At 39.6% G+C, this 25,773-nt stretch overlaps 1 protein-coding gene across 1 annotated transcript; it reads left to right on the forward strand.

The window, feature by feature from the left end:
• Window positions 1-1,080: 1,080 nt before the first annotated feature.
• Window positions 1,081-25,773, forward strand: MRPS31 (mitochondrial ribosomal protein S31). Its single transcript, XM_054827729.1, has 7 exons — window positions 1,081-1,262; window positions 3,490-3,780; window positions 4,422-4,580; window positions 10,363-10,509; window positions 13,587-13,660; window positions 17,957-18,100; window positions 23,228-25,773. Exons 1-7 carry the CDS (start codon window positions 1,132-1,134, stop codon window positions 23,437-23,439), a joined length of 1,158 nt encoding a protein of 385 aa, XP_054683704.1. The 5' UTR covers window positions 1,081-1,131; the 3' UTR covers window positions 23,440-25,773.

Here is a 25,773-nt window from a genome sequence, read left to right on the forward strand (position 1 = left end):
CAGCAACGTGATACTATCAGGCAGCGGGTCACAGAGAAGGAGGATTGTGATGCAAAAGAGCGGATTTTTAGGAGTACAAGTAATTTGTTAGTGAAGTTACCTAGATTGAAAGATCTGTGTGGGGGACATATGGGGCATTTGTATACCAAAGGTAAAAAAGTCACTTGGAAATTGCTATTGCATGAAATAGGGGAAAAAAAACCTTGGAGGAGAAAAAGCACATGGACAAGTGAGTGTTGCCAAAAATCAGACAGAGTTACAAGAAAGTGGCCAACAGCAGCAGTTCCCAGATCATTGGATTTTTGTTTTCAGTTTGGTTTCAGACTGACTTGAGCCAGACCCAATATTTTCCTTCCATTTCTGGTACATCTGCATTTCCTCTGCTCCTTTTCAAGTAGATGAAGGTTCTCGGTAGTGTTTGTGCTCACAGCAGGAAGCCATTTTGGTCTTCAGGTACCATGGCAGTGCAGTTCTGGATGCTGCTACCTGTTTCATTTGACCTCATCTGTACTGCTAGCAAGTCAAAAAAAAAAAAAAAAAAAAAAGACAGACTCCCTTTGGAACTTAAATCTATGGAATCTATTAAATCTATTTCTTAAATATCAAAAAATATGTACTTACTGATTAGGAAATTGGCATGGGTGGGCCATCCTCCCACTAGGACAGGTTTGGTGTCCCTAACACACAGCCAATTTAATGACTATTCAACAATGGTAATAAGGGGAACCGCCTGACAAGACATGTGAACTTAATAAACACGAATCTTTTTTTTTTTCCTCCACAAAATCGTTAAAGGTAAGTGCTTTGTGGCCCCAACTGCTCTTGCTGAGTGGTGAGAGCCGCAGCTTCCCCAAAGTTTTTAGGTGTCTCCAACCGCTAAATGCTTCACAAGAGCCATCCCAAGACTTGGTTTACGTGCCTGCAATTCCTGGTACGGAGGGAAAATCTGTAAGAAACTGACTGTGACTGGGATGGTTTTGGCAGAGGACCAGGCACCCTGCTCCTAGCCGAATCCGAGCGGGGCGGGCGGAACGCTGGTGCGCGGAACGCTCGCGGCAGCTCCTGTTCCCAGCCGGCAGCTCTGAGGGGACCGCGCAAGGGGACGGACCGGGTTGCCGCGCCGCGGTCACGATGTGGAGCCGCGTCCGTGGCTGGGGCGGCGCGGCCGGGGGCTCCTGTCGCTTCGCTGCGCGGCTCCTCGTCGGGCCAGCGAGCGGCTGGGAGGCGGCGGGGGTAGCGTGGCAGGAGGGGAGGCCTCACAGGTACCGTTGCCTCCTCTAAATCCTGCACCTGGGGGGAGGGGGGGAGGCTTTCCCGTGGGGGCCGGGCGGTGTCCGCGGCAGCGTCGCCCCAAACCGCGGCCTTTTGAGGGACGGGGGTTGCTCAGCTCCGCGGGGAAAGCTGCTCCTGTTCGCCGCAGGTGGGGCCGGCGCGCCGTGGGCGGGAGTTGCTTCGCCGCGGCCTGTGCTCCGAGACCGGGTTGCCGCTCTTCGCCTTTGCGTTAAACGGGGGCCTCGTGTTTTAGCGATTTTCTCCCGTGGCCGTGGCACCTGGACCGGGCGGTGGGGGGGTACAGGGCCTACCCGGTGCGGTGCTGTGCCCTGCTGAGGCCGGCCCGCCGCCCTGGCTCCAGGGTGCCTCGGGGTTTAAACCCGCTCGGGCAGTAAGGAGGCCAAGCCCGAGTCCCTCTGTCCCGCTCGGGCCGGGTGCTCTTGACACCCGTGAGCAGAAGTCATTGGGAAAGTGAAATCAAGTAGAGGGGAGTGGATTGGGTTGTTTGTCGTGTTGCTTTCCACGCTGTTCTTCTCACCTGTGGGTTGTGCGAGCGATAGGCGTGTGTGACCTGAGCACGGTTGTACAGGGTACATCAGCAGAGCCGTGCTGCCTGTTGGCAGGGGTACGTGCCCAAAGCACCGCCTAAGAGTAATATTTGGAAGTTAATTTTTATTTTTATTAAAAGATTTTAAATGCTTTTAATGAAAAGTCAGTTGTGCGTTTATGTTTTATTATTATTATTTCAAAGCTCCTTGATATTTTTGAACAAGCTCTGATACTGTGATAGTCTCATGTATAAAGCAGCTTGGTTTCTTTTGTAGCTGTGTGTGCTTTCTAAGGCTAGGCTTCCTGGCAGAAGACAAACCCGATGGTAGGTGAAATGCAGTAATGCGAACTGCAATCTATTACTGGTTTTAAAAGTTCAAGGTTTGCAGTCTTGCTGTGTTTTTCTCTAAGCAAAGATCTCTGAATGGATAAATAGTTTTAAGGAGCATGCAGCCTGAATTAATGAAAAACGTCTTTGAAGAAGATCTGTGGAGAATAGCTCTGTGTAAAACAGCGGGACTCCCACTGTCTTCTCAGTCATGTGGCTCTGAAGCTTTCCTTAAATTTTCCTGTTGCTTTTCAACATGGAAATTTAGGGTTTAATGCTGGCAGTTTAAGTGCAGAATGTCTGAAGTAATAATGTGGTGTCTCCTAATACTAGCAGAATTTTCTTTTTTAGCCAGAGAGAGGTGTGTGTGAGGGGGGGAAGTATTTCAAAATTCTTTCAGATCTGTTGAAGTGTTTTATTTTGAATCCAAATAAATATTTAATTATAAGGGATTTTTTCTTTATTTTGGTAACTTGAAGGTGGTTTTTAAACAAAAAAGTAGTTGTGAATTTAAAGATTTAAACATTTCATTTTAGAATGTTAAAGTTCTTTGAATTTTATGATAGTTTTTCCAGAGGGTGCAGTTGTGTCTGTGTTGCAGCAATATCTGAAGCAGCTCCCTGCTGTCCCTGGCTTCACATCCTCACCTCCACCGTGCCAGTTTTAGCATCTTTGCAGTGATGTGGTAAATGAGGTAGAGGAGCTGTTCCATATGAAAAAATAACCAAAATATTTTTTTTGTTTGTTACTGGATTATCTTGCAGCAGGATCTATTTCCTCGTAAGGCTGCACGAATGCTTGGCTGCTATATTGCAGGACATAGGGAAGGAGAATGTGATCTGTAGTAGTGCCACAAGTGTAAAACAATGTGAAACTAAATGTGCGTGTGCAATCTTTTTTTCAGGTGGCTAGGAGTGATCTCTTTGTTGCCTCATTTTAAGAGTTAGAGTGGGTGTTCTACAGTAGTAATAAATTTAAGTATCAGGTACCAGTAGATTCAAACTGTCAGTCTACTACCTAATGCAGGGATACTTTAGAAGTTTTAAGTTCCTAGATTAAACACAATTTATTTGTGGAGGAAATAAACTTGTGTATGTGATTTTTGTGATGAAGAAACCATAAATAATCAAGAGTTTTAAATACTACTTTAGCCCTTCTCAAAAGTCAGAAGTACATGTTTGACATGTACTTAACATACTTGGTTTGCAGTCAGTTAGGTGTAGACAGTTGTAATTGATGCGGTTTTTTGTTGGCTCACAAAATTCAGCCTTGGACCCTGTTTGTAACTTCTGATTTTTTAATGTACTTATTTATTTTTTAAAACTTTGTGTATCATCTAGCAAAATACAGAAACTCTTCAGCACAAGCAATGTGCTTTCTACTGAGAAAGATGAGTCTACCGCTTCCAAAGACACCACCACTGAAGTGGCATCAAAGAGTCAGGAGGGTACAGCAGAAACACCAAAGCAGAAGTTGTTAGACATTATTGGTAACATGAAAGTAGAAGTGAGCTACAAGAAGAAACTCCAACAGTTAAAAACACGTGAGATCAAAAAGCAAGCCACAAACAAGCTGGAAGGCCTGGACAGTGAAGGTAGTGTGCTTCAGAAAACTACAGAAGGCACCCAGCGGTAAAGTATAAAAAACTTTTCTTAGCTTGTTTTTTTTTTTTTTCATTATCTATGACAAAATAAAGCATCAGATGCTATTTCCAAGTATGGAAAAGAGTCTTGTAAGGGAAGGTAGTGTAGATGTAGATTGCATTAAGTCACAAGGGAGAATCTGGATAAAAGATGTTGTGTGCTTTCTACAATATGTTACCTTTTTCTGCACTGAGATTCTTGAAAGGTAGCACTAGCAGCTACCTGTGGGAAGTTATTTTAATGAGAGGGGGAAAACATTGTTCAGATAAAATACAATAAAGCTGAGGAAAAAGGGGGGGGGAAGCGTGAAACCCAAAATTAAGAATAGCATCATGATTGTTGAGACTCGCAGATGGCTGCCCCCCACACCGTGTTCTTGCAGGTCTGTGCTGCCTGTGGTCTTTGGCCACTTGCGTACAACAGCTTGTCAGTGTCATTTAGCAACTAATACTTGGTGCAACACAGGGCAAACCTAGCCTTTCCTCTGGCTGCCTGCACCCCCTTTTGGGATAATGTGTAACTGTAACTTCTGAGTTATTAAGGCATAAAATGACAGTACAGAAACAACAATTTATATATATTATAGCTTTTATTTTGGCATATTTTCATATTTGTTGTGTCTCTTACAGAGGCAAGCCTTTAAATCCAGAATTGGTGGAGGCTGCTTCTGCAGTTGCATCTTCCCTGCCACGCGACAAGAAGCAGACAGAATCAGAACTACTTGCACAACTAAGACGACACGAAGAAACCACAGATAAACAGAAAAAGGGGGGAACTATTAACATACGGTCTGTATATTGATTGTTATTCTCAGTAATGTTTGAAATACTGATTTTTGCAATGTCATCTTGAAGGCGCCTGGGTTCTGTGTCGGAAATATGGCCCTAAAAGATACATTTGACAGGTTATACTTGGAATTAATGAATAATGGGAACGTCATTGGTCTGGTTGTACCAAACTCCCTAAATTTTGCTGTCCTCATTCTAAAATGGTTTTGCAGAAATGGAATTGTTTTCCTGCCCAGATCATTTCTTTCTTGGACAGGCTAGCAAAATAACAGGTCGGTCTGGTTTTTTCTTTTTTTTTCTTTTCGTTTTTTTTTGGTTGTGGATTTTTTTTCCCCCAAGCTTCTGAAATTCTCACACAATGGATGGATTTGTAAATGTTGCAGACGCTCTGTCTGGACTGGTGAATTTTCATGACAGCTCTGCAGAACTGAACTAGAGCAGCTCTATTTATAGCCCCACCCTTCCTTTCAAAACTTTCCAGTCAATCCAAGAAACTCATCTCTTGGCTTAACTCCGTTTCCAGTGTGGCTTTCAAACAGATGAGAAACATTTGTTTGGAAACTGAAACAGTTGTGCATACTGCTCTTCTGGGTGATGGCTAAAGACAGATTTTTTTGTTCTCTTTTTCTTCAGCTGGTATTCAGATAACTAGTCAGAAAATAAGGCATTAAATCCAGGTGAAATGCTGAACGAAACAGAAAATTGGATCTTCAGCAAAATTTGAATGCGAAACCTTCATGGTTATCCTTATGTGGCATGAACTGCAAGCTGCTTGTCATCTTAGTTTTAATTTATTCTGTGAAAATGAATTTGTCCCAAACCAGGATTTAAGTTTGACCCATGAATTATTTGTAGGTTGCTCTAGGGATCAGTAAAGAATCTGCTTTGTACGTTTATCAGCGAACTGCAGAGTAGCCAACAAACTCATGATGTTTATGGCTGATGTCTGCCCTTTATGGGAGTGAAAACATGACAGATGCTTGCAAATAGATTGAGTTAGATGGTCGCGAATAGATTGGGAAGCACAATGCTCAGTGAATAACTGTTTTAAAAAAATGCATGTTGTTCAGAGGTTGTGAAGGGAAAAAGGAGAAGCTGCAAGTTTTCCTTTTAGCCTGTATTCATGACTCTCTTTACCAAGAGTGTTAATGGTGGTTGTGGAGAGCAGAATGAAATTCTCTCCAAACGTGAAGTCTGTGCTATTTGAGGAGGAAGTATGGTTTTAGGTAGTACACACAAGCATCTCCAAAGGCTCTGTGTGTGCTCTGTTTTCATAATGTCCTCTCAGCCTGAATATAGGAGATCTTGAGAACTTGACAGTAGCTTATCTTTCCATAGGCTTTTGGAGCCAAAATGAATAGTTTTAAAGGTTAGAGGTCTGGCTGTCTTATGTAAAATTGATATGTTTTGCCATTTTTTTTTGTTTTGTTTTTGTGTGCAATATTACAAAAAACCTAAAAGACACTTCCTAATGTAAGGAGAATAAATAAGGAATATTTTATATAAAGAATATGTTCATTGAGCTATTAATTACCAGTGAGGTTGTTCCATCTCTGTCACTGGGGTTATTAGAAGAGCAGAGCACACAAGTGTCTTAATAATGGCATTGGCTGCGGGCAGCCAACTTAAACATAAATGGAACCTACTTCGGTTCTTGCTAAGATGTTGGGGGACCATACTGATACTAACTGAGCTAATATATGCAGTGGCTAACCTCATATGGGCCTGTGTCTATTCCTTAATGTATACATACTCTTCTGTAAATGTGGTTGGTCTGCCTACTGGCAACAAGGGCTCAATCTCCTCACTACCCTTTGCACCTCCCCTGAAGCGCTTACCCAGCTGTGGCTGCTAGGAAGAAGGCAGGCATCTAAAGAAGTTGTAGTCTAAGGAAAAAGGCTTTTTTCCATTGAAAGAGAGTTTAAATTCCTCAGAAATTTAAAATCTGAAGTCCCTGCAACTATATAGTGCCTCTATATAGTTGGTCGATGGGTTAAGATGTGCTGTTACGACATTTTATAACATGCTTGTGGATGAATCACTATGGTTAGAAAAATGCATTTTCCGCAACCAAAACAAGCCTTTTTTGTTGGCTAGGAATGTCATAGCTGGCTTGCTCTGATTTGAGTTGGCACGTTCTACTTCCTGAGGCAGCTTTGTGAACTAGCTTGCTTCTACCTGGGAATATATGTTAATATTTTTTTATTATATGCCAAAAAGAATCACCAAATAGTTTGAGTTGGAAGGTACCTTTAAGGGTCATCTAGTCCAACCCACCTGCAACTAGATCAGGTTGCTCAGAGCCCCGTCCAACTTGACCTTAAATGTCTCCAGGGATGGGGCATCTACCACGGCTCTGGGCAACATGTTCCAGTGTTTTGCCACCCTCATTGTAAAAAATGTTTTCCTTATACCGAGTCTGAACCTGCTTTCTTTTAGTTTAAAAACATTACCCCTTGTCCTATCACTACACTCCCTGATACACAGTCCCTCCCCATCTTTCCTGTAGGCCCCTTCAGGTACTGGAAGGCTGCAATTAGGTCTCCCTGGAGCCTTCTCTTCTCCAGGCTGAACAATCCCAACTCTCTCAGCCTGTCCTCACAGGAGAGGTGCTCCAGCCCTCTGATCAGCTTCGTGGCCCTCCTCTGGACTTGCTCCAGCAGCTCCATGTCTCTCCTGTACTGGGGCCCCCAGAGCTGGATGCAGTACTCCAGGTGGGGTCTCACAAGAGCAGAGTAGAGGGGCAGAATCACCTCTCTTGGCCTGCTGGTCACGCTGCTGAGGGGCAGAATCACCTCTCTTGGCCTGCTGGTCACGCTGCTTTTCATACAACCCAGGACACGGTTGGCTTTCTGGGCTGCAAGCGCATGTTGCTGGCTCATGTCCAGTTTTTCATCCACCAGCACCCCCAAGGCCTTCTCCTCAGGGCTGCTCTCAATCCCTTCATCCCCCAGCCTGTATTGATACCAGAGTTTACCCGAACTAGGTGCAGGACCTTAATACTTGGCCTTGTTGAACCTCACAAAGTTCCTGTTGGCCCACTTCTCAAGCTTGTCCAGGTCCGTCTGGATGGCATCCCATCCCTGGGGCGTGGCAACCGCACTGCTCAGCTTGGTGATGTCTGCAAACTTGCTGAGGGTGCACTCGATCCCACTATGTCACTGATGAAGATATTCTGGTTTTTTCCTTAATAGTTAGTTAACAGTTTGAAACTCTTATCAGTGAATGAATTTTCTAGAAAGACCAGCGACTCTTGCTGATTTTTGTGTCTGAAATGTTCGTTAATAGCAACCTTTCACAGACTGAGGTGAAGTTGTACTTTAGGCTTTCTGATCAGTGTTAAAACTATTGATTTTAAAAACTCTAGCAGAAGACATTAAAATGCTTTTAATATATTAGAAAGCAATTAATTTTATTCATACATGATTATTTTGTGTTGGGTTTTATTTGACAAGAGAATATGGGCAGTTTTGCACTTCATTTTTTTCCATAAAGGTTTTGCATTCAATGTACACATTTTAAAAGCCAATATATATTGTTCCATTATTTAAAACTATTAAAAAATGAGATACCTTCACAAGCAGTAGAGCCATATAATGCTGCAAAAAATTGAGCTGCTGTTGCTGAGATTTAGGGGGGTATGAAATAAATTGTACGTTTTCAAGATCTCTTGGTTCGTACTAATTTTTTTTTCCAGGATTGCAGCATGACCTCCAGAGGTCACTGTTGTACGCAGAAGTCTCATCGCCTTGTTTTGTAGACAGTGTGAGGACAGTGTGTTCACTAGGAAGGGAAAATATTAACGATACAGGAATTTATTTTTCTCAGTGTGGGATGAAGTTTCACTCGATGGAAATTACAACAGCACTATACCAAAATAGAATCAGCGGCACTACAGGTTGAAATTTCAGCTCCTGTTTTGGGTGAAGAAGTAAAGTAATTCAGAGCTTAGGCTAAAGTATATTCCAAGCTCTTCGGGTCTCTGTTTTTAGGGTTATAATTATTGATTGCTGATCAGGAAGGAGAGAGAATCTGTGTTTGTTACAAAAGCTCTACCTCTTCCCATTTCTGGAAGGCGGAAGTATCTAGGAGCTTATTTTTTTTAACCTCATGTTGTGACATGAGGAAATACCATGTAATATCTAACCACTGTAGGTACACTGAGATTGGAGTATGAATTTGTAATCTGATGTTTTTCATTACAAAGACATTAAAAACATCTTTATAGTTTTATTTTTAGTTAATACAGGGCACTTTTAATGGAGTGATGCATATTGTTGCCAGAAATGTTCATATACTAACGATGGGGTGACATTAGGACTTTCCAGTGAGAAGATGATACCATTGACTGCTTGTTCTGATAGCTTGGTAGCATAGTCTGTCCAGACCTACTGTGCAAAACCATAAATAAATGAAGACTGGCTGTGAGAAGAGCTTCTCTGAGGAAGCCTGACTCTCCTGTAGCATGGGAATGCTCCAGCTTTGTAAGTCGCAGCCGAGCCAAGCAGTTGGGCTGGTCCGTGCGTGACTGACCTTAGGAATTATCTCCCTTTGACCCTCAGAAGTGTGTCAAGCCTCTGGCCCAACACCAGCTCACTAATGCTAGTAGGCACTTCACAGAGTAATTTCTAGTGTGAGATACACAACTGATCTGAGATTATTTTAAGATTAAAGAAAAAACAAAGTGATTTAAAATTTGTTTGCAGATGCCCTTCTTTCAGAGTAGGTACTTGAAGTGCTATGCTATTCTTGTTCTGCCATTTGAAACCACATCAAAGACCGAAGAGAAAATCCTACTGTGTTGCTGTGGCAATTAGCTTTTACAATTTTCCAGAAGTTTTCCTTCCTTGTTAATAAAATCTCTTTTGACTTAATCTGCCAAAAACACAGTTTGAACTTCATTCAGATTTTCATGAAATGGATATGCAGTATTTTTGACTTGGCCTATTTTTGGGTTTTGAGACCATATTTTTCTCTTAAAACTTAAGCGCTGTAAGTTTGGATGACTGCATGTTGCTGGAAGCAGGTGGAAGAGAGGATAGCTGTGAGGAAGAATTATCGACTTGGTCTTTACCAACAACAGACTAAACAGTTAAGGGGACTAATCAGCGGAGGCAAATTTTTGCCCTTTGCATTCAGAATGAGCTGCAAATTGCTCCAGAAGAGATCAGAGTATTTGTTCTTCACATACGATTTTGACTACAGAATTATGAAGGAAGATGTGGTCTGTTAATTCTGTACTATGACAATGCAACACAGCAGATTGTAGTAGATCAGGAAAGGTGACCTACTTATTAGGGTGGCATGACTGACCCATGTCAAGCTTCCTTTAGGTCTGTAGCGGCACAGTGTTGGTTCCCATCCAAAAACCTGGTGATTTTTACCTCCCTATTTCAACGTATTCCTTGTATCCAGAGAAATTCCTTGTTTACTTAAGCAAAATATACCTAATGCACTCTGTAAATATTGGTATGCAGATATATGAAATTTGTCTTTTAGTCAGAAACTAAATAATTTCAAAGAAAGCATTCATTGTAGATTTACTAGGCTAAAATAGCACTTTTAATTTAATGAGTACAGAATGTAACAAATGAGGTGGTTTAAAAAGTAAGACTTGAATGTTTGATAAATTAAAAATGGGTGTATTTTGTGAGGAATCTATAATTCTGTCTTAGAGAGGCTTATGAAACCAATTGAGAATAGAGTTTCTGGTTAATACACATGACAGACTTCCTCGCTTTGTCAGTTTGTTGAGTTTTTACATTCATCTTTTTAATTTCAGCAACGTTATTTCAGAAATGGCAATTAAAAAGCAGTCCTCAGCTCAGAGAGGTGTGAGGATATCCAATCGCATTTCCTTAGAGTTGGACGAGGATGGTCAAAGAACCAAGCCTGAAAGATTCTCACCTCAGTCTTTTGACTCCAGAAGGTATTTTTGTTGTGTTCCCTTCCAATAGGAGTGTGCAAAAAAATTACAAATGTATCATATTTAAACTTAGTCATACATACTCATGTTAACATGCTACTTCAGAGCTTAAAGAAATTACTTGTGTTTTTCAAGAAAAGTGCTGTTAGCATTGAAATAAACTTCTGTGAGAACACATTAGTTAATGTTAACCAGCTAATCAAGTAATGTGCACTTTATAATATTAAATTTTAGACAATTAAAAATACTTGGCGCTGAAATGTAATTGTGTTTGTTTAAAGTAGTTTAAATTATTCTCACTTATGCATAATACAATTTTATATCACTTTCTTAACTTTTTGGGAAATGGAGGCTTGGAAGGCTTACTTTTGTCTAATGGAAAACTTTGATAAATGTTCCATGCTTAGAAAAGTTTCATCCATTCTGTTGGGGTTTTAAAGAGATTTTTATTTTTTACCACCTTGTTGCAACTGATGTGTAATTGATATTTCTATTGTCCGTGACATTATAATTGTCTATGAAATGAACTTTATAATTTACATGATGATTTCAGGGTACTCCTTAAATTTATCTTGCTGCTGGTTTATGTGGCCAGTCTATTTCTTAATGAACTAAGGAGCGCTCTTAGATTCTTATTTTTTTTCCCCTCTTGTAAGCTATGCTTTCTTGCTTGTGGTCTTTTGATTCTCCCATGGGAGCTCATCATCACATTCCTTCTTAGTGTGTTCTTTCTCTAGCAGTTCTAAGTAAGATTAACTTCTCTAATCATTAATTTAATTTAATTTGCAAATTAATCTCCTTTTCTTGGGGTTAGGAGCTGGAAGTTGAGGGAGTAATTTGTGTTTAGATAGATAATGCTGAAGACAGAATTTAGATAACTAAGAAAAAAAAAGCATAAATTTATGAGTGAGTAGATGTACAATATTCTGCCCTCTGGCTGAGACATCTATATCAGTTTATCATAAACAGAGAATTGTGACGTCCCATAAGGAAGAAATTGGAACATATGCGTTAAGCCGCGTAGATCATGCAAAAACCTCAAAGAAGTGGCTATAGCCAGTCATTGGAAGAACTTGCCCTGCTTGCTGAAATTCTTCTGAGTGATTTCCTTGTTCTTGAACTACCGAACTGTTAAGGTGTGTTAGGGAAGTATCTCTTGGGCCTCTTCAACGGTATAAGGCCAGTAAGCAGCATTTTCTTTTCCTGATGCAAAGCTTGTAAAAAGTGCAAGAGCGGCTTCTTGTAATGGAAGTTGAAGGGAAGAAGTGGAACAAGGTTCTAGACCAAGCCCTCCTGACTTAGATATTTCTGTCCTGGGATTTTTGTTCAGCTACAAGCTGCTGGTTTGAGGAGCAAGGGAATTGACTTTATTATCAGTTGCTGAATAGCTTTGCAGATATTTTTAATCTGGGGATAATTATCGGACAGAGTTGGTAGTCACATGAAAGTAATTTTGTTATTAGGCTATGATTCTTTACTGACTATGAGAAATACTTTATTTAAGGTGTTGGATTAAAAGCTTTTCAAAGTTTGAAAGAATAGAAATAATATGATCTAGAAGTATAAACTGAAAACCCGAGCTATTACATACTTGTACAGTGTATATTATTTTATATCTTTGCTAAACTTTTCATTTATTAACATACTGCAAAGTAAAGTGAATTTCACTAATGTTTGAGAACACTTACTAAATTTATATCTGAGAATCTGTCTTGCCCTTTGTGTGGTGAAACAGTACTTGGTATATAACTTCAGGAACAGTACCTTAAAATACTTTTAAAAATTCCGGTAATGAGCAAACTGTCTTCAGTTTCAGTCCTAAGTTTCCTCTTGCATCCCTCAAAATCTAATGGGTATACTTATCTATTGATAATATGAAAATAATGGGTTAGGAAGAATAAAAAAATTAAATGGAGTTAGTAGATTTCAATGAAATGAGTGATGTTGCTTTATAGTAGTTTGAACTAGTCATTTTAAAGTAAATGTTCTTCCAAGTCATGCTTGTATCTTTGGCCAATGTTATTGGGAGTTACACACAGATAGGAAAATATAATCCTAAATCAACATTCTTTTAAGGCTCTGTAATTAAATTGCTCTGTGCTGAAACAGTTCCAGGGCAGTTACATCAGTAAAATGTAATATGACAAGAGCAGGTTTGCAGAAGTAGTTGTGGTCATCAGAAATCTGCAGTTAATCCAGAGAGGTGAAATTTTAAGGTCAGGAAGGGTGAGTATTGCCAGCATAACAGTGAATATGTAATAACACAAAATAGGAACTGTTAGAGTTTCAGTGGAAACCTAGAAGACTGTATGATTAAAAGAATAATTTGTTCTAAAGTTCAGTGTGTTCTACAGTAAAGACATTGGTTTTTCTTTGTTTCCATGTATAAGAATGTTTATTTTGACTACTTGTTGAACTCTTGGATTTTGTTCTTTAATTTTTTTAGTATAGGCTTATGCTAAAGGTAAATATGATTAAAAATAGAAGATCAGAGTGAAATATTTTTATATTCAGAAGAGAGAGCTTCAGGGTGATGCTATTTAAAATATACAGATATGCTTTGAGTGTTTGCCATATGGCAGAGAAGGTGGCTGTGTAATCTTCCAAAAAGGCTATTTATGTCATAAAGCAGGAATTGTTTGATTTAGCTGTTGCTTTTTCTCTTCCTGAATTGTGCAATATTTTTTACAGGGAAAAAACCCAAATCACCGGATTCATTTTTAGTTGCAACTTTGTAAAATTACTTGAGTACTGTGGTTTGATACTGTTTAGCTTTGTTCAGATTCTTAAATATTTCAGTAGAAAATGACTGCAAATACAATGTTTGATTTACGCTCATTCTTTCACACAGAAATGTTTTGGGAAGCTCTGTTACAGATGAATAATAGTCATAAACACTTTCTCTGGTTAAAAGCCTGAAGATTTAGTGAGAGTCACTCTCTCTCTCTTTTTTTTTTTTTTTTCCCCTTTCTCCAGAGATCTGTTAGTTCATGAGAATATTTTGTGCTTTTAAATTTGTTATCTGGCAATGTTGTGAAGTGTTGTGAAATACTAAATATCGTTTTTCTTTTTGTTTATAGAAGTCTCAAAGTAGGAAAGAGGCTTAATATATTCACTAAGGCTTCTACAGAAGCAGAAAATGCACTGAAAACAGGTTAGTGAAAATTCAATAATGAAAAACCCAGTGAAGCCAAGTTCTGAATTTTTAGAATATCAGGAGATCCACTGTTGTGGAGACTCGTGACCTGTTAACTTCCTGCTTTCAGACCTATAAAAAAATGAATAATGTAACTCTGATTTTTACTAAGCAAAACTTGCATGCAGTGTAATAGACCAATGTTTTCTGTACTAATCAGGACATTCGGTTACTGAACTTGAAGGGTAAAACTGGCTTTTTGTCAATAAAGCCAATCTGTCTGCTGTGAGTGTCAAACCAGCCTGGAGAATGGGTATGTTGGCTCCGGTAGCTTATTTGGTCAAATTGCAAACTTGCTGCATTCATTTTATGGCAAAGAAACACAAGGCTGTGATCCCAGGGGAAAAATGTGTGCTCTACAGGTGCATGAGCATAAGCAGGGTAGAAAAAACCAAAGACCATGGATTCGATTGCTTTGTGGCCTTCTCTTGTTTAGTGCTGTATATGTAGCTTGAAAATTCCTGTAAGTGGCTCACAAACGATGCCTTGCTTTACATACTGTAAAGCTCTTCATATCTGTTTAGAATCATAGGATCATAGAATGGTTTGGGTTGGAAGGGACCTTTAAAGGTCATCTAGTCTAAGCCCCCTGCAACTTGGTCAGGTTGCTCAGAACCCTGTCCAACCTGACCTTGAATATCTCTAGGGATGGGGCATCTACCACCGCTCTGGGCAACTTGTTCAGTGTTTTGCCACCCTCATTGTAAAAAATGTTTTCCTTATACCGAGTCTGAACCTGCTTTCTTTTAGTTTAAAAACATTACCCCTTGTCCTATCACTACACTCCCTGATACACAGTCCCTCCCCATCTTTCCTGTAGGCCCCTTCAGGTACTGGAAGGCTGCAATTAGGTCTCCCTGGAGCCTTCTCTTCTCCAGGCTGAACAATCCCAACTCTCTCAGCCTGTCCTCATAGGAGAGGTGCTCCAGCCCCCTGATCAGCTTCATGGCCCTCCTCTGGACTCGCTCCAACAGCTCCATGTCTCTCCTGTACTGGGGCCCCCAGAGCTGGATGCAGTACTCCAGGTGGGGTCTCACAAGAGCAGAGTAGAGGGGCAGAATCACCTCTCTTGGCCTGCTGGTCACGCTGCTTTTCATACAACCCAGGATACGGTTGGCTTTCTGGGCTGCAAGCGCATGTTGCTGGCTCATGTCCAGTTTTTCATCCACCAGCACCCCCAAGGCCTTCTCCTCAGGGCTGCTCTCAATCCCTTCATCCCCCAGCCTGTATTGATACCAGAGTTTACCCGAACTAGGTGCAGGACCTTAATACTTGGCCTTGTTGAACCTCACAAAGTTCCCGTTGGCCCACTTCTCAAGCTTGTCCAGGTCCGTCTGGATGGCATCCCATCCCTGGGGCGTGGCAACCGCACTGCTCAGCTTGGTGATGTCTGCAAACTTGCTGAGGGTGCACTCGATCCCACTATGTCACTGATGAAGACATTAAATAGTACTGGTCCCAGTATGGACCCTGAGCAATGCCACTTGTCACCGATCCCCATCCAGACATTGAGCTGTTGACCACTACTCTCTGTGACCATCCATGCAGTTCCTTATCCACCAAATTCACACGCTAAAACTCATGTAAGAGAAAACAAAAAAACAACGGCAAAACAGGTACGACCCACCTTCCCATACATTGAATGGCATCCCTCTGCAGAAACAGTCTTAATGCCTTGTAAAGGGGATAGCTTTCATGCACGAAGACTCAGCTTTACTACAGACTGGGTTTTGGCTAACACGGTGTGAATATGGGCCGAGTCAGTTAAAGAACTACCTCTGTTTTCTTTCTGAACAATGAAACTGTGCATTGTTAGCGCTGATCTTTAATACGGTGATTTCCCTAAGCTATTCTGAGACTCTTTGGAAGAAAGAGTTTATTCCGGTGTAGTGACTTAGACCTATATATAAAGCCAGCAGCTGCAGAAGAAATAGTATTCCTCTCTGATATGTTAGAAAATTATATGCGTTTGTTTCCATTTCAAGAGTAGGAGAGTTAGTTTTTGCCAGATTCTAGCTGAGTAGTTTTCTCCCTTTTTTTACACTTGAAACTGCAGGGTGAAATAATTTGTTTACTTAATTTCTGTAGTAAAAAGTCAGATGGTGCTATTTGCATATTTGCAAGCAGCTGTGAGCTTTCTGAATGCAGCCACCTCTGTGGTAGACTATGAAAGTTGGTTATTAGAATGAAATTAAATTTGTTATTTTTTAAGAGTGACAATTTCCTGAAAATTGGTCCATTTTACATATAAAACCATAATGAACGATGCAGTGTTTTTTTACCTATCTTGACAAATGTGATGTTCAAGTCACTGGCATTTGAGTTGAATCAAATTTACTCAAGTAAAATGGTGAGACTTTAACCTTTCTTTTTTGCATGAGCACAACGCAGACACAACGGCCTATAGTAGTCACCCTAGATTAAAAAATTGACATACACTTTTTTTTTAAACGCAAGACTGGATTGTGTACAAATTGTGTAAGAAAGCAAGCGGACTTTATTGGATTTGTAATTAGATATTAAGAAATAAGCTTTCAGCTTTTTATGTGGTGTTTCCTTGTTTGATTCCACATAGCCTTGAGGAAATCTACGATATATTCTAAGCCAGGAAGCTTATTCCTTGGCTTATTGACTAAGCTTGATGACAGAATTTTTTTTTTGCATTAATCTTGGGAAATACCAGTGTGGTACTTGATACCTTGATTAACTTGCTTTCACTTTCTTGGCTCATATTAGTGGAGATAAGAAGTTAAAATATTGCTTATACATGACAGAAAAGCAAGTTCTGTGTTATGTATTGAATATTTATTTTGAAAACCTGAATGTTAACTGGAAAGTAAATTGGCATCCTGAAAAAAAATTATTCATAACTGTTAACATAAAATATCAGTAATTGTTAACATAAAATATCAGTATTATTTTCTGTTTCACAGAGGTGAAAATATAATGTTTATCACCTCTACTGCAAGCTTGAAAAAATGAGTTTCTGCTTTCTTATAATAGAAAATTTATTAGTAGTGCATTATTAGAAAGTATTCTTTAAGATGTGAACAATAATTTCATTCTGGTATGGTTTATCATGTTGTCTTTTATTCCTGCCTCCAGCCCTTAAATCAAAGTAGGCAGCTAGGGAGTATAGTTCTGGGAAATTTCCTTGCTAAGTAAGAAATAATTTGAAAAAGTATCTTCTAATTTAACACAAAAAATGAAAACACTTTTCAGTATGTAAAAATACAGTTTGCCCTTTTATTTTGTTTTTTCTTAAAGGAGGGGAGAGATTTTTTTTTTAATCCAGTTGAATTGTAAGCCACTGAGCCAAAGATGAAATGATATCTTAGTTTCAAATACTTACGAGTAGTAAAATAATAGCTGATTGGCCGTGATCCACTTCAAATGGAGTGTAATATTTGAATTTACATCAAGATCTCTGTCCCAAGGAGCTTAGGGGTGAACTGATAACTGGGGGGAGACAGGAAAACAAAGAGGAGCCCAATTTACGCCAGCTCATGAGACAGCAGCCCAAGGCACTCCCAGCGGTTCCTCCCTGTCCTGTGGTAACAGCTTGTTCCCTCCACTTCAGTGATGCGGTTCAGCCTGGGCTCATGACCAATTCTCCTGGGTGGAGGGGCAGGAACTCCGTAAGAGTAACTGCTGCTATATGAGTACATGTTGATTTAAAAAAAAAAAAAAAAAAATCATTATATGCATCAGGAGAGATTCATCCCTAAGAGGACTGTATGACTTTGGGAGAAGAATAGGAAATCAGGCTTTCTCAAGCCCTCAAAAACTGGGACACTTAATGAGTGTTGGGGAAAGAATTGCCATCATTTGTAGATTGAGTTGTCTCCCTAAAGGAGAGTATAGTTGTGAAGTACCTGAAAACTCCTGTAGTTAGCAAGATTCCTTTAGCAGGGTGTACCAGTCAAGTTCAGAGTTTGTCGTATATACAATTTGTGAAAGACAAAAAGAAAAAAAAAAAATGGAAAAACTAAATTACTGCTGCGTGTGAAAGGCTTAAAAAAAAATTGTCCTTTAGGACTTCAGAATACGTTTTCACCAGACATTTGAGAATTTAATGGACTTGCATTTCAACAGAGAATTCTCATTTGAGAAAGGTGATGCTGGCATCTGTGGTAGAAAAATCTGCACAGCTGGAAGTATTAGTCTTTGTAAAGGTTAATGTTAAAGGACTTTGTTTTAGCTAGTGAGAAGTCTTTGGCATGCTGACAGATCTTTACAAAATTTCTTTTTTAGTATCTTCGCCAACAATTTGGGATCTGGAATTTGCAAAGAAGATTGCAGCAATAGCTGCACAGCCTCCCCGAAATGGTTTTGAGGAGATGATCCAGTGGACCAAAGAAGGAATACTGTGGGAGTTCCCAATTGACAATGAAGCTGGTATGTGCACTGTTAACTTCTATTATCTATCTATGTTTATCTTTTTTGAGAATTAGAACATGTTATGACCTTTGACTGTTTTAATGTAGTGTTTCAGCTATGAGTCATGCATTTGATAGTAAACAAATACAACTTTCCAGCTGTCCCAAGTCAGAGATGCTTCAGATGAACTCATTCTGGCGCTCCTCAGGTGAAGTCCTGCAGATGGTTTGGCTGATCTGAGGGCTGGCGGCTGCCAAAAAGGGGAGAACTCCTTCCCTCTGCCGTGATGCTTTCAACACCAAAAGGCAATTCAAGTGTATTACATAATACACAACTTCTTTAAGGCAGCTTCTAGCAGAGGACAAGGAATCTTAAAACTGAGGTATGTGTTTTGTAATGCTGCTTCTGTTCTTTGGAGTGGCTCACCAGCCAAGTGGCTAGCTGGATCTTACTCAGCTATCTGCCAGTTCCATATCTGCACTGGCTGAGTGTTAAACAATTGTTTGCGCCCTTTGTTCTATCTGTTTCATAAGAAAGAACAGTCACAATATTCACTCTGGGAATCTATCTTCACTAGACATCTTTGTGTACTGTATTTACTTTTATTACCATTTAAAAAAAAAAAAAAGCAGCTCCTTGTGAAGTTAAGCCAGCAGATAGCAAATGTTCAGGAAGGGAAGGAGAACAACAGAAAGCAAGGGAGCACTTTAGGAATGGGGACTTCATAACTTCAGGGAGAGCTTAGCTGTGGGGTTTGTTTTTTTTTTTTTTAAAGACTTTTAAAGACATCAAACAGAACTACTTTAGAATGATTCAGTCACTGAAAGCAAAACAGGTTAGTATCTGAAGCTGGGAGTCTTTGAAAATCTGTCCTATACTGAGTTGCAAATTGCATAATGTGGTTCATTGTTTCTTAATGTTTATTCTCATCCTATTTTGGCAGTTTCTTCACAGAATTTAATCACTGCTCCCAGAATTGATTTGTTCCATCATGTAGAAATACGAGTATATTCTAGTCATGTTTTTGCAAGCTTAAAACCACTGCGGCCAATGTTTTTTCTGTTGTTGTAATGTGGCTGGAACCCTGCTGTCTGGGGCCGTGAGTGGACCAGGCGTCTTTGGCGGCCAATGGTTTTTCTGTTGCAGCAATGCGGCCGGAACCGTGCTGTCTGGTGTAGGGTAGCAAATGGACAAAGAGTCTTTACATATACTTAAACAAGAATCTTTATTGATTTGTCCACAAATACTAGTCATGTGGAAAATTCCAGTGGAGTGTTCCAAAATCTATCACCTCTCAGGTTGAAATATCAAGTCAGTAAAATCCATCCTATCTAACTGCCAGCCACAAGCTGTTAATCAGGTCAGGTATGTCAAAGCACAGTTAAAAGCTTGAGAACCTCTCTCCAATTATTTCAACATACTGTACTTTCAGTGGCTCTGCAAAAGAAAGATGCCCTTTCCCGCTGTTCGTTTTGCGGTTTGTAACAGTCTTCTCCCTCAGTAGGAGGACATTACCTCAGCTTGTTCTGTATCAAGAAACGTGTGGGGGTTTTTTATGCCGTGAGCACATGGCTTTAAAAACATACATGGAATTAAATTTTCTATTTAGGAAGCACATATACTCAATTTTAAGCATTATGAGATCCTTTTAACTTTTAAATATAAAAAAGAAAACCGCTTGTAACTGTTTTTCTTAGCTCCAGAGCATCTCTGGTGTTCTCGTTGAAGTGCTTTACCAAGGCACTGTGCTGTGCTTTGATGCATGAGGGCAAGGCTGTGATTTTTGAAATTTCTCTGGCCCTGATGTGAACATCTGAAGCTGTGACTAGACATACTGACTTGCTGCAGTGACCAGCAGCAGTCTTCTCCCCGCTGCTGCCCTGTTGTCTGCTCCTGTCTACGTGTCCTTTCCCTTCTCTGATGCAGCTGAAGTCAGTTAGGCAGAAAACTACCTTTATTGTTTTTCTTCTATCTCTCCAACCTCTGATTAATTTTTACCAGGTTAGCAAACCATTAGTATAGCTTGCAAAACATTGTTCTCACTCCTCCTCCTTTCTGCTTGCCTCTTCTAGTAGCTTTAGTTCTGCTCCATGATTTGCTGTGGCAAAAAGTTCTGCCCCTTATTACTGTTCGTTTATGCCTTGATGACTCAAATCCTGAGGAGTGCAGTTGTTAAAAAGGACAGTGCAAGTTATCAGTGCTACTTTTGCTTTAGCACCTCATTCTGAGGACCAAATGCTTCTGGTGGGCCAGAGATTGTTATGGCAGAAGTGATAGCTTTAATGGAGGTCTTGGAAAATTAATGCCTTATTTGCCCCTGATGGTTTCTGTAGGCAAAAGTTTGCCAAGTCCTGTTGCAGCTGTTTTGCTGAGATGCTGTTTCCAGCAGAGAAGCATTGGATCAGTTTGCCAAGAGAGGTGGCAAATGTTACACAGTCATTTTAGGTTGGGTTTATTTTACTAATTCTGGGTCTATTCCAGGGACCTACTTTAAGGGCGTGATTTTTCTCATTCTAAAAATCCTAGAAACATAGAATTGTTTGGGTTGGAAGGGACTTCTAAAAATCATCTAGTCCAACCCTTCCCCTGCTGTGGGCAGGGACATCTTTCACTGTATCAGGTTGCTTTGTCATCTTTCACTAGATCAGGATGCTTGGTCCTCTGTTTACTATGAGCATGTCAACAAGACTCCCTGTAAGGATGGACGTCTGCATTTGAGATGTCATCTTTAAGGCAAAGTTGTGATTGCTTGGAAGGGTTAGTGTTTTAGCTAGAGAAATTCCTCAGACTCTGTTTTATGGTATGTAGCAGATTAGAAATACAGTATTGAGAGTGGGTGACTTCTTGCTTTGAGGTTGATAAAGAAAATCCTCTACTTTAGACTCCCACCATGCATGTCCTTTCAAATTAGGTTTCTGAGGACAGTGCAAGAGAGGCTGAGGGACAAGCTTGCTCTTTCCATGCAGCAGCAGTTACAGCTTGCTGGAGGTGGAGGAGTCAGTGAGCGTATCTCATCTAATCAGTAACCACCAGAGGTCTCAGCCTCTGATGCTTTGGGCAATTGTGGTCTCTTTTTGTGATGCACACTTTACTTTTTTGAGGACTGAAATATGTGGTCTAACTGAAATGTTTGGACTTAGCGCTTCATCCCCAAACCATATATCATGTCTTTGACAAATGGGACATCAAAATACATGATGTAATAGTTCCTTCTGACCTGAATTTTCGTGTGAGACTATAAATGGTTAAATTTCTTTCAGGTTAGAGATGAAAACTGAACAAATTATTAATTAGACATAATATCTCCCAATACCTTCTATCCCTAAAAGAGCAGCATCCAAAAGGCCAGATTTTACTGGCAGTATTATTCAGATTCTTTCAGTAGTGGTTTATTTCTCTTGAATTTTTGTCACCAATGGAAGTATGGAAATCTGGAAAGGATGTTAGCTTGTGAAAGTAACCAGCAGCATCTAGGTACAGTGAGATTCCACCTTCCCTTGGTGGGGGAGAGTCGATGTGGATGGCATGGTAAAAGGATCTTCTCTGAGATTCTCTAAGTGGATATAGGTTTCCAAGCACAGCAGAAATTCACCTTCTGAAGCTGACATGACCTTTTTTTTTTTCTTTTTAACATAAAGGAAAAAGAAGGGAGCTTCCAAAGAAGGAAACATGCTTTCTTTTTCAAGTATATGGGAGGTAAAGGTGACATGTAGCTGGCATTGATAGGTACTCACATATTTCTGGGAAAACTCTGTGGAAAAACTGGATGTATTTCCCAGCTCCTTTGGGTATTGCAGTACCTAAACTTTAAAGCAGGAAAGAAATAATGGTCATGTAACAAAGAGGATATACAAGTAGAGAGACTTCTCCATCCCAGTGATGCTCCTCTGAAATGGAAGAAGCTCTTAACACAGGAGGAAGCCTAGGACTGGAGTGGCTTCATTGCCTATTTTAATATTGCTCATTTGATGTTGTCAAATAATACAACATATCCTAGCTAGTATAGGAAAAAATCTGCACTTACATCTATGGAGTAGACTTCCCATTTTTGTCATCTGGAAATGTTCATACGCAATATTTTTTCTCTAATTACAAACTTTAAGTAAAAGTTGCAAATGTCATTTACAAATCTATAGCAGATTGGGATCAAATAAAAATTTTCATATATCTCTGAAGAAAAATTTTTTAATTGCAAATCACAATTTGCCTTGGTTTTTTTATGTCAGAATTGAGAACTGTGAAAGCAGCCTTTTTTCTCTATGTAAGAATTTATGTTCTGAGTATTTGTCTTGTGTACACTAGCATCATAGTATGAACAGCAGCAAAGGAAATCTGCAGAGAACAAAAATTTACCACAGGATCTGAGCTCTGATTAGAGATCTACAGTAATCCCTTGTCCTGTGTTCCTGTGGATGCTTTTGAATGCATCATCCTTTGTGCTGGTTACAACTTAAAAGTAGCAGCTGGTGAGATACACAATGTTTTTACACTCACAGATTCCAAAAGTGTTAGAAAAACAGTTTCCTGTGCCCATTTGATTGCATTAGGATGTTAAATGATGACTTGCAATAAACATGCAAGTGTGTGGTTAGGTGTTTAGTATTAGGTACTTCAGGAGGTTGCCTTTTTTGTTCCAGACTAGCTTGTGTTCCTTAATCCTCTGCAGAATTCAGGCAATCAGTGTTTTCTTAAAGAATTTATTATGAAATCAATCTAAAAGGTGGTACCTGTGATGAATCAGAGTTTTCATGTATTAAACAAACAGGTTTTTAAGCAAGATTGATTTTAATTATTATTTTTTCCCCTGGCATCAGCTTTCAATGAGGTTACCAGCCCAAAAGTTGATTTAAATATTAGATATTCTTATAAATGAGAGCACAAAATGGAAGTAATATCATAGACAGGAATATGATATATGCTGACATTTTTTTGTGTGGAGGGAGAAATTAATGTCTTAAAATTCTACAGTTTCTTCCACTTCTGTGTTGGTTGGCTTAACTGTGCAAAAGAAGTAAAAGAGAGAGAACCATTAATTTTACTAATTTAAGGTTTATTTGCAAGCTAGATGCTTTTTTACTTGTGAAATTTGCTGTTCTATTATGATAATGACTCTGTCTTTTTTTTTTTTTTTTGCCCTTCTTTTAGGGATGGAGGATGATGCTGAATTTCATGAACATATCTTTCTGGAGAAACATCTTGAAGGCTTCCCCAAGCAAGGACCTATTCGCCACTTCATGGAACTAGTCATCTGTGGGCTTTCGAAAAACCCATATCTCAGTGTTAAACAGAAGATTGAACATATTGAGTGGTTTCAGAATTATTTTGAGGAAAAGAAGGAACTTCTTCAAGAGATTTGATACTTGGGAAAGTGCTTAACCTTGAAGAATCATTATGTCAAAATTGATGATTTCTTATAGTGGAAATACTGTCAGTGCATAGTAATCATGTGACCTGAAAGTTGTATTTTAAATAATAAACTGAAAGGTCATACTTTCATGTGTGTATATGTAGGTATTTTTCAACAACAAAAGAGCTGAAAAATACGGCTTTTGTATAATGTGCATTTAAAATCTAGTTTTATCAAAATTGTTGTCTTTTACATTTGAAACTAATCTTTTGACCGTACAAAATACTAGGTCTAATTCCACTTCCTACACCCTTCACACTTAGTGTGTATCTTGACAGGTTTGCTCACCTTTCCCATCCTGGAAAACGTACAGTGCTTTCATATTTAAAAACTGCTGCAGCTCTAATTTTGAAAAGCTGTTACTGAGATAGTAACAGTTCATTTTGCTAATTCGTTAAATACACTGGTATTTGGATGATATTAATCCTTTCTATCCTCCTCTCACTAATCATTTTTATTGGTTCATTTAAAAATTTTTGGTAATGACCAAGTCATTTGAATTGAAAGCTTGTTAGTTCATCTGCTCAATGAAAGGCTGTCACGTTCCTGAGATGTGTGCACACTGTAATACTGGTGAGTTGTATGAAATAATTCATCCATTCTGAAGCTTTTGACCAACTTCTCATCAGTACTTGTTGTTTGAAAATGGCTCTGGTTGTCAAGTAATCCATAAAGCTCTGTGTGATTAGAGCAAGCAGGTTTGTGATTGTTCCAATGTTTAGAGCTGAGGCTTCATCTCCTGCATCTGCAGGGCTGGCAAGGAGAGTTGCTACCTGCAGATTGCTGTCGTGTGATGCCACTGCTGTTTCCTGTCTCGTCCTCTGATGTCGGTGAAGCGACTTCATATTTTCTAGATGATCCTTACTCTAATTAAATGCGTATTGGTCCTTCATATCTGTTCAGCAATTGCAATATATTTTACTTCTTTCGTTAAATTTTCATCCAGAATTATTCGCTCGGTCATTCAGAATCCTCGATTGTGTCTCACTGTTTAACTTTCCGGAGCATTTCCAGCTCGCGTATTGTGTTCTTCCTTGTTCTTTCCCATTCACTCCAACTCTTTAGCAGCTACTGGCCCTATAAATATCTTCTTCTCACATTTCCTTGTAACTGATGCAGGAAGGAGGAAGTTCTGGAATGAAGGTAAACTACTGGCTGCTTATGCAAACTGATTTTGAATCAAAAATACAAGGAAACAAATAAAAAGAAGAGTTGGCCTTTTTCTGTGCGTTAGAATATTGTTGCAGTGGTCCGTCCGCTCTTCTGCAGTATGTGTGTTTGCCTGTCTGGCAAAGGGCAAGACTCGGGCTGTGGAAGGGAAAAGCAGCTTTTTGACTTTATAACAGTAAGAACAGCGAGGTTCAAATTCTGCAGAAATTTTTAGAGGCTTCATGGCTTTGGAGAGACAGAATTGTATCAAAGTCTCTCCATTTAGTATTAGGATAGTTTTAATTTTTGGTTCAATGCCCAGATATGTTTTACTTCAAAAATTCCAAATTTCCACCAAACGACGATGCACAGGCTGCATACTGCTGTATTTTGAGTCTTTTCTAAAACAAGGTACAGGGACTTTGAATTCACCACGAGCTTTTAGAAATAGTTCCTCTGCGTATTTGTACCTAACCTGTGTTTTGATATGAAAGACAGGACACTCATGAGCTTGGCTCTTGCTGGAAGAGGTTTGGGAGCTTTTGTCATGTATGAAAGTACTGAATTTCACCGTGCTGGGAGCAAGGCGAATGTTATCATTTAAACAGATTGATTAGGAGGTCAGTACTTCGACAAGCTCTTAGCAAGAGCTGTTGGTGCTTAGGATCTTTGGAAAGCTGTAGTAATTCCTACTTAGGTGCTTAAATATAGATTTGAGAGTTAATACTAGGCAACAGGATTTGAATAATCAGACCTAACTGCATATGTACTGGTGCTCACTGGGACTGCTCGAGGCACATTAAGAGCCCAAGTGGCATGGCTTTTAGGTGTGGGGTTTTTTTCTTGGTAGTCTCAAAGGAGTAGGCTTGCAGAAATTTAAAGCATTGCTTACAGATTAGTCACTTAGAAGCATAAAAATCACCCGTTTGCAGCCCAAAGGATAAAAGACGTCTGCCGTTGTTCGGAACGGAGCCAGTGCTGCAGCTAGTGTTTCCTACTTGGGCTTTTCTTACGATGGCTGGTTTTCCCCCTTTTGTAACTGGTTAGGTGGTATTACCTGTAACTTAATGGACTCAGCATCAGGCAAATATTTAAATAATAAATAAATTTGTCCTAGGCAAAATAGCGTTCGTTA

This window comes from Grus americana, chromosome 1, assembly GCF_028858705.1.
Source record: "Grus americana isolate bGruAme1 chromosome 1, bGruAme1.mat, whole genome shotgun sequence".
NCBI classification, from domain to species: Eukaryota; Metazoa; Chordata; class Aves; order Gruiformes; family Gruidae; genus Grus; species Grus americana.

Bases quoted from the DNA above. Each gene is read 5' to 3' on its own strand.
- MRPS31 (XM_054827729.1), top strand. From the start codon at position 1,132: ATGTGGAGCCGCGTCCGTGGCTGGGGCGGCGCGGCCGGGGGCTCCTGT. The intron at 3,781-4,421 runs GTAAAGTATAAA...TGTCTCTTACAG, and splicing joins ACTACAGAAGGCACCCAGCG to AGGCAAGCCTTTAAATCCAG. The intron at 18,101-23,227 runs GTATGTGCACTG...CCCTTCTTTTAG, and splicing joins CCCAATTGACAATGAAGCTG to GGATGGAGGATGATGCTGAA.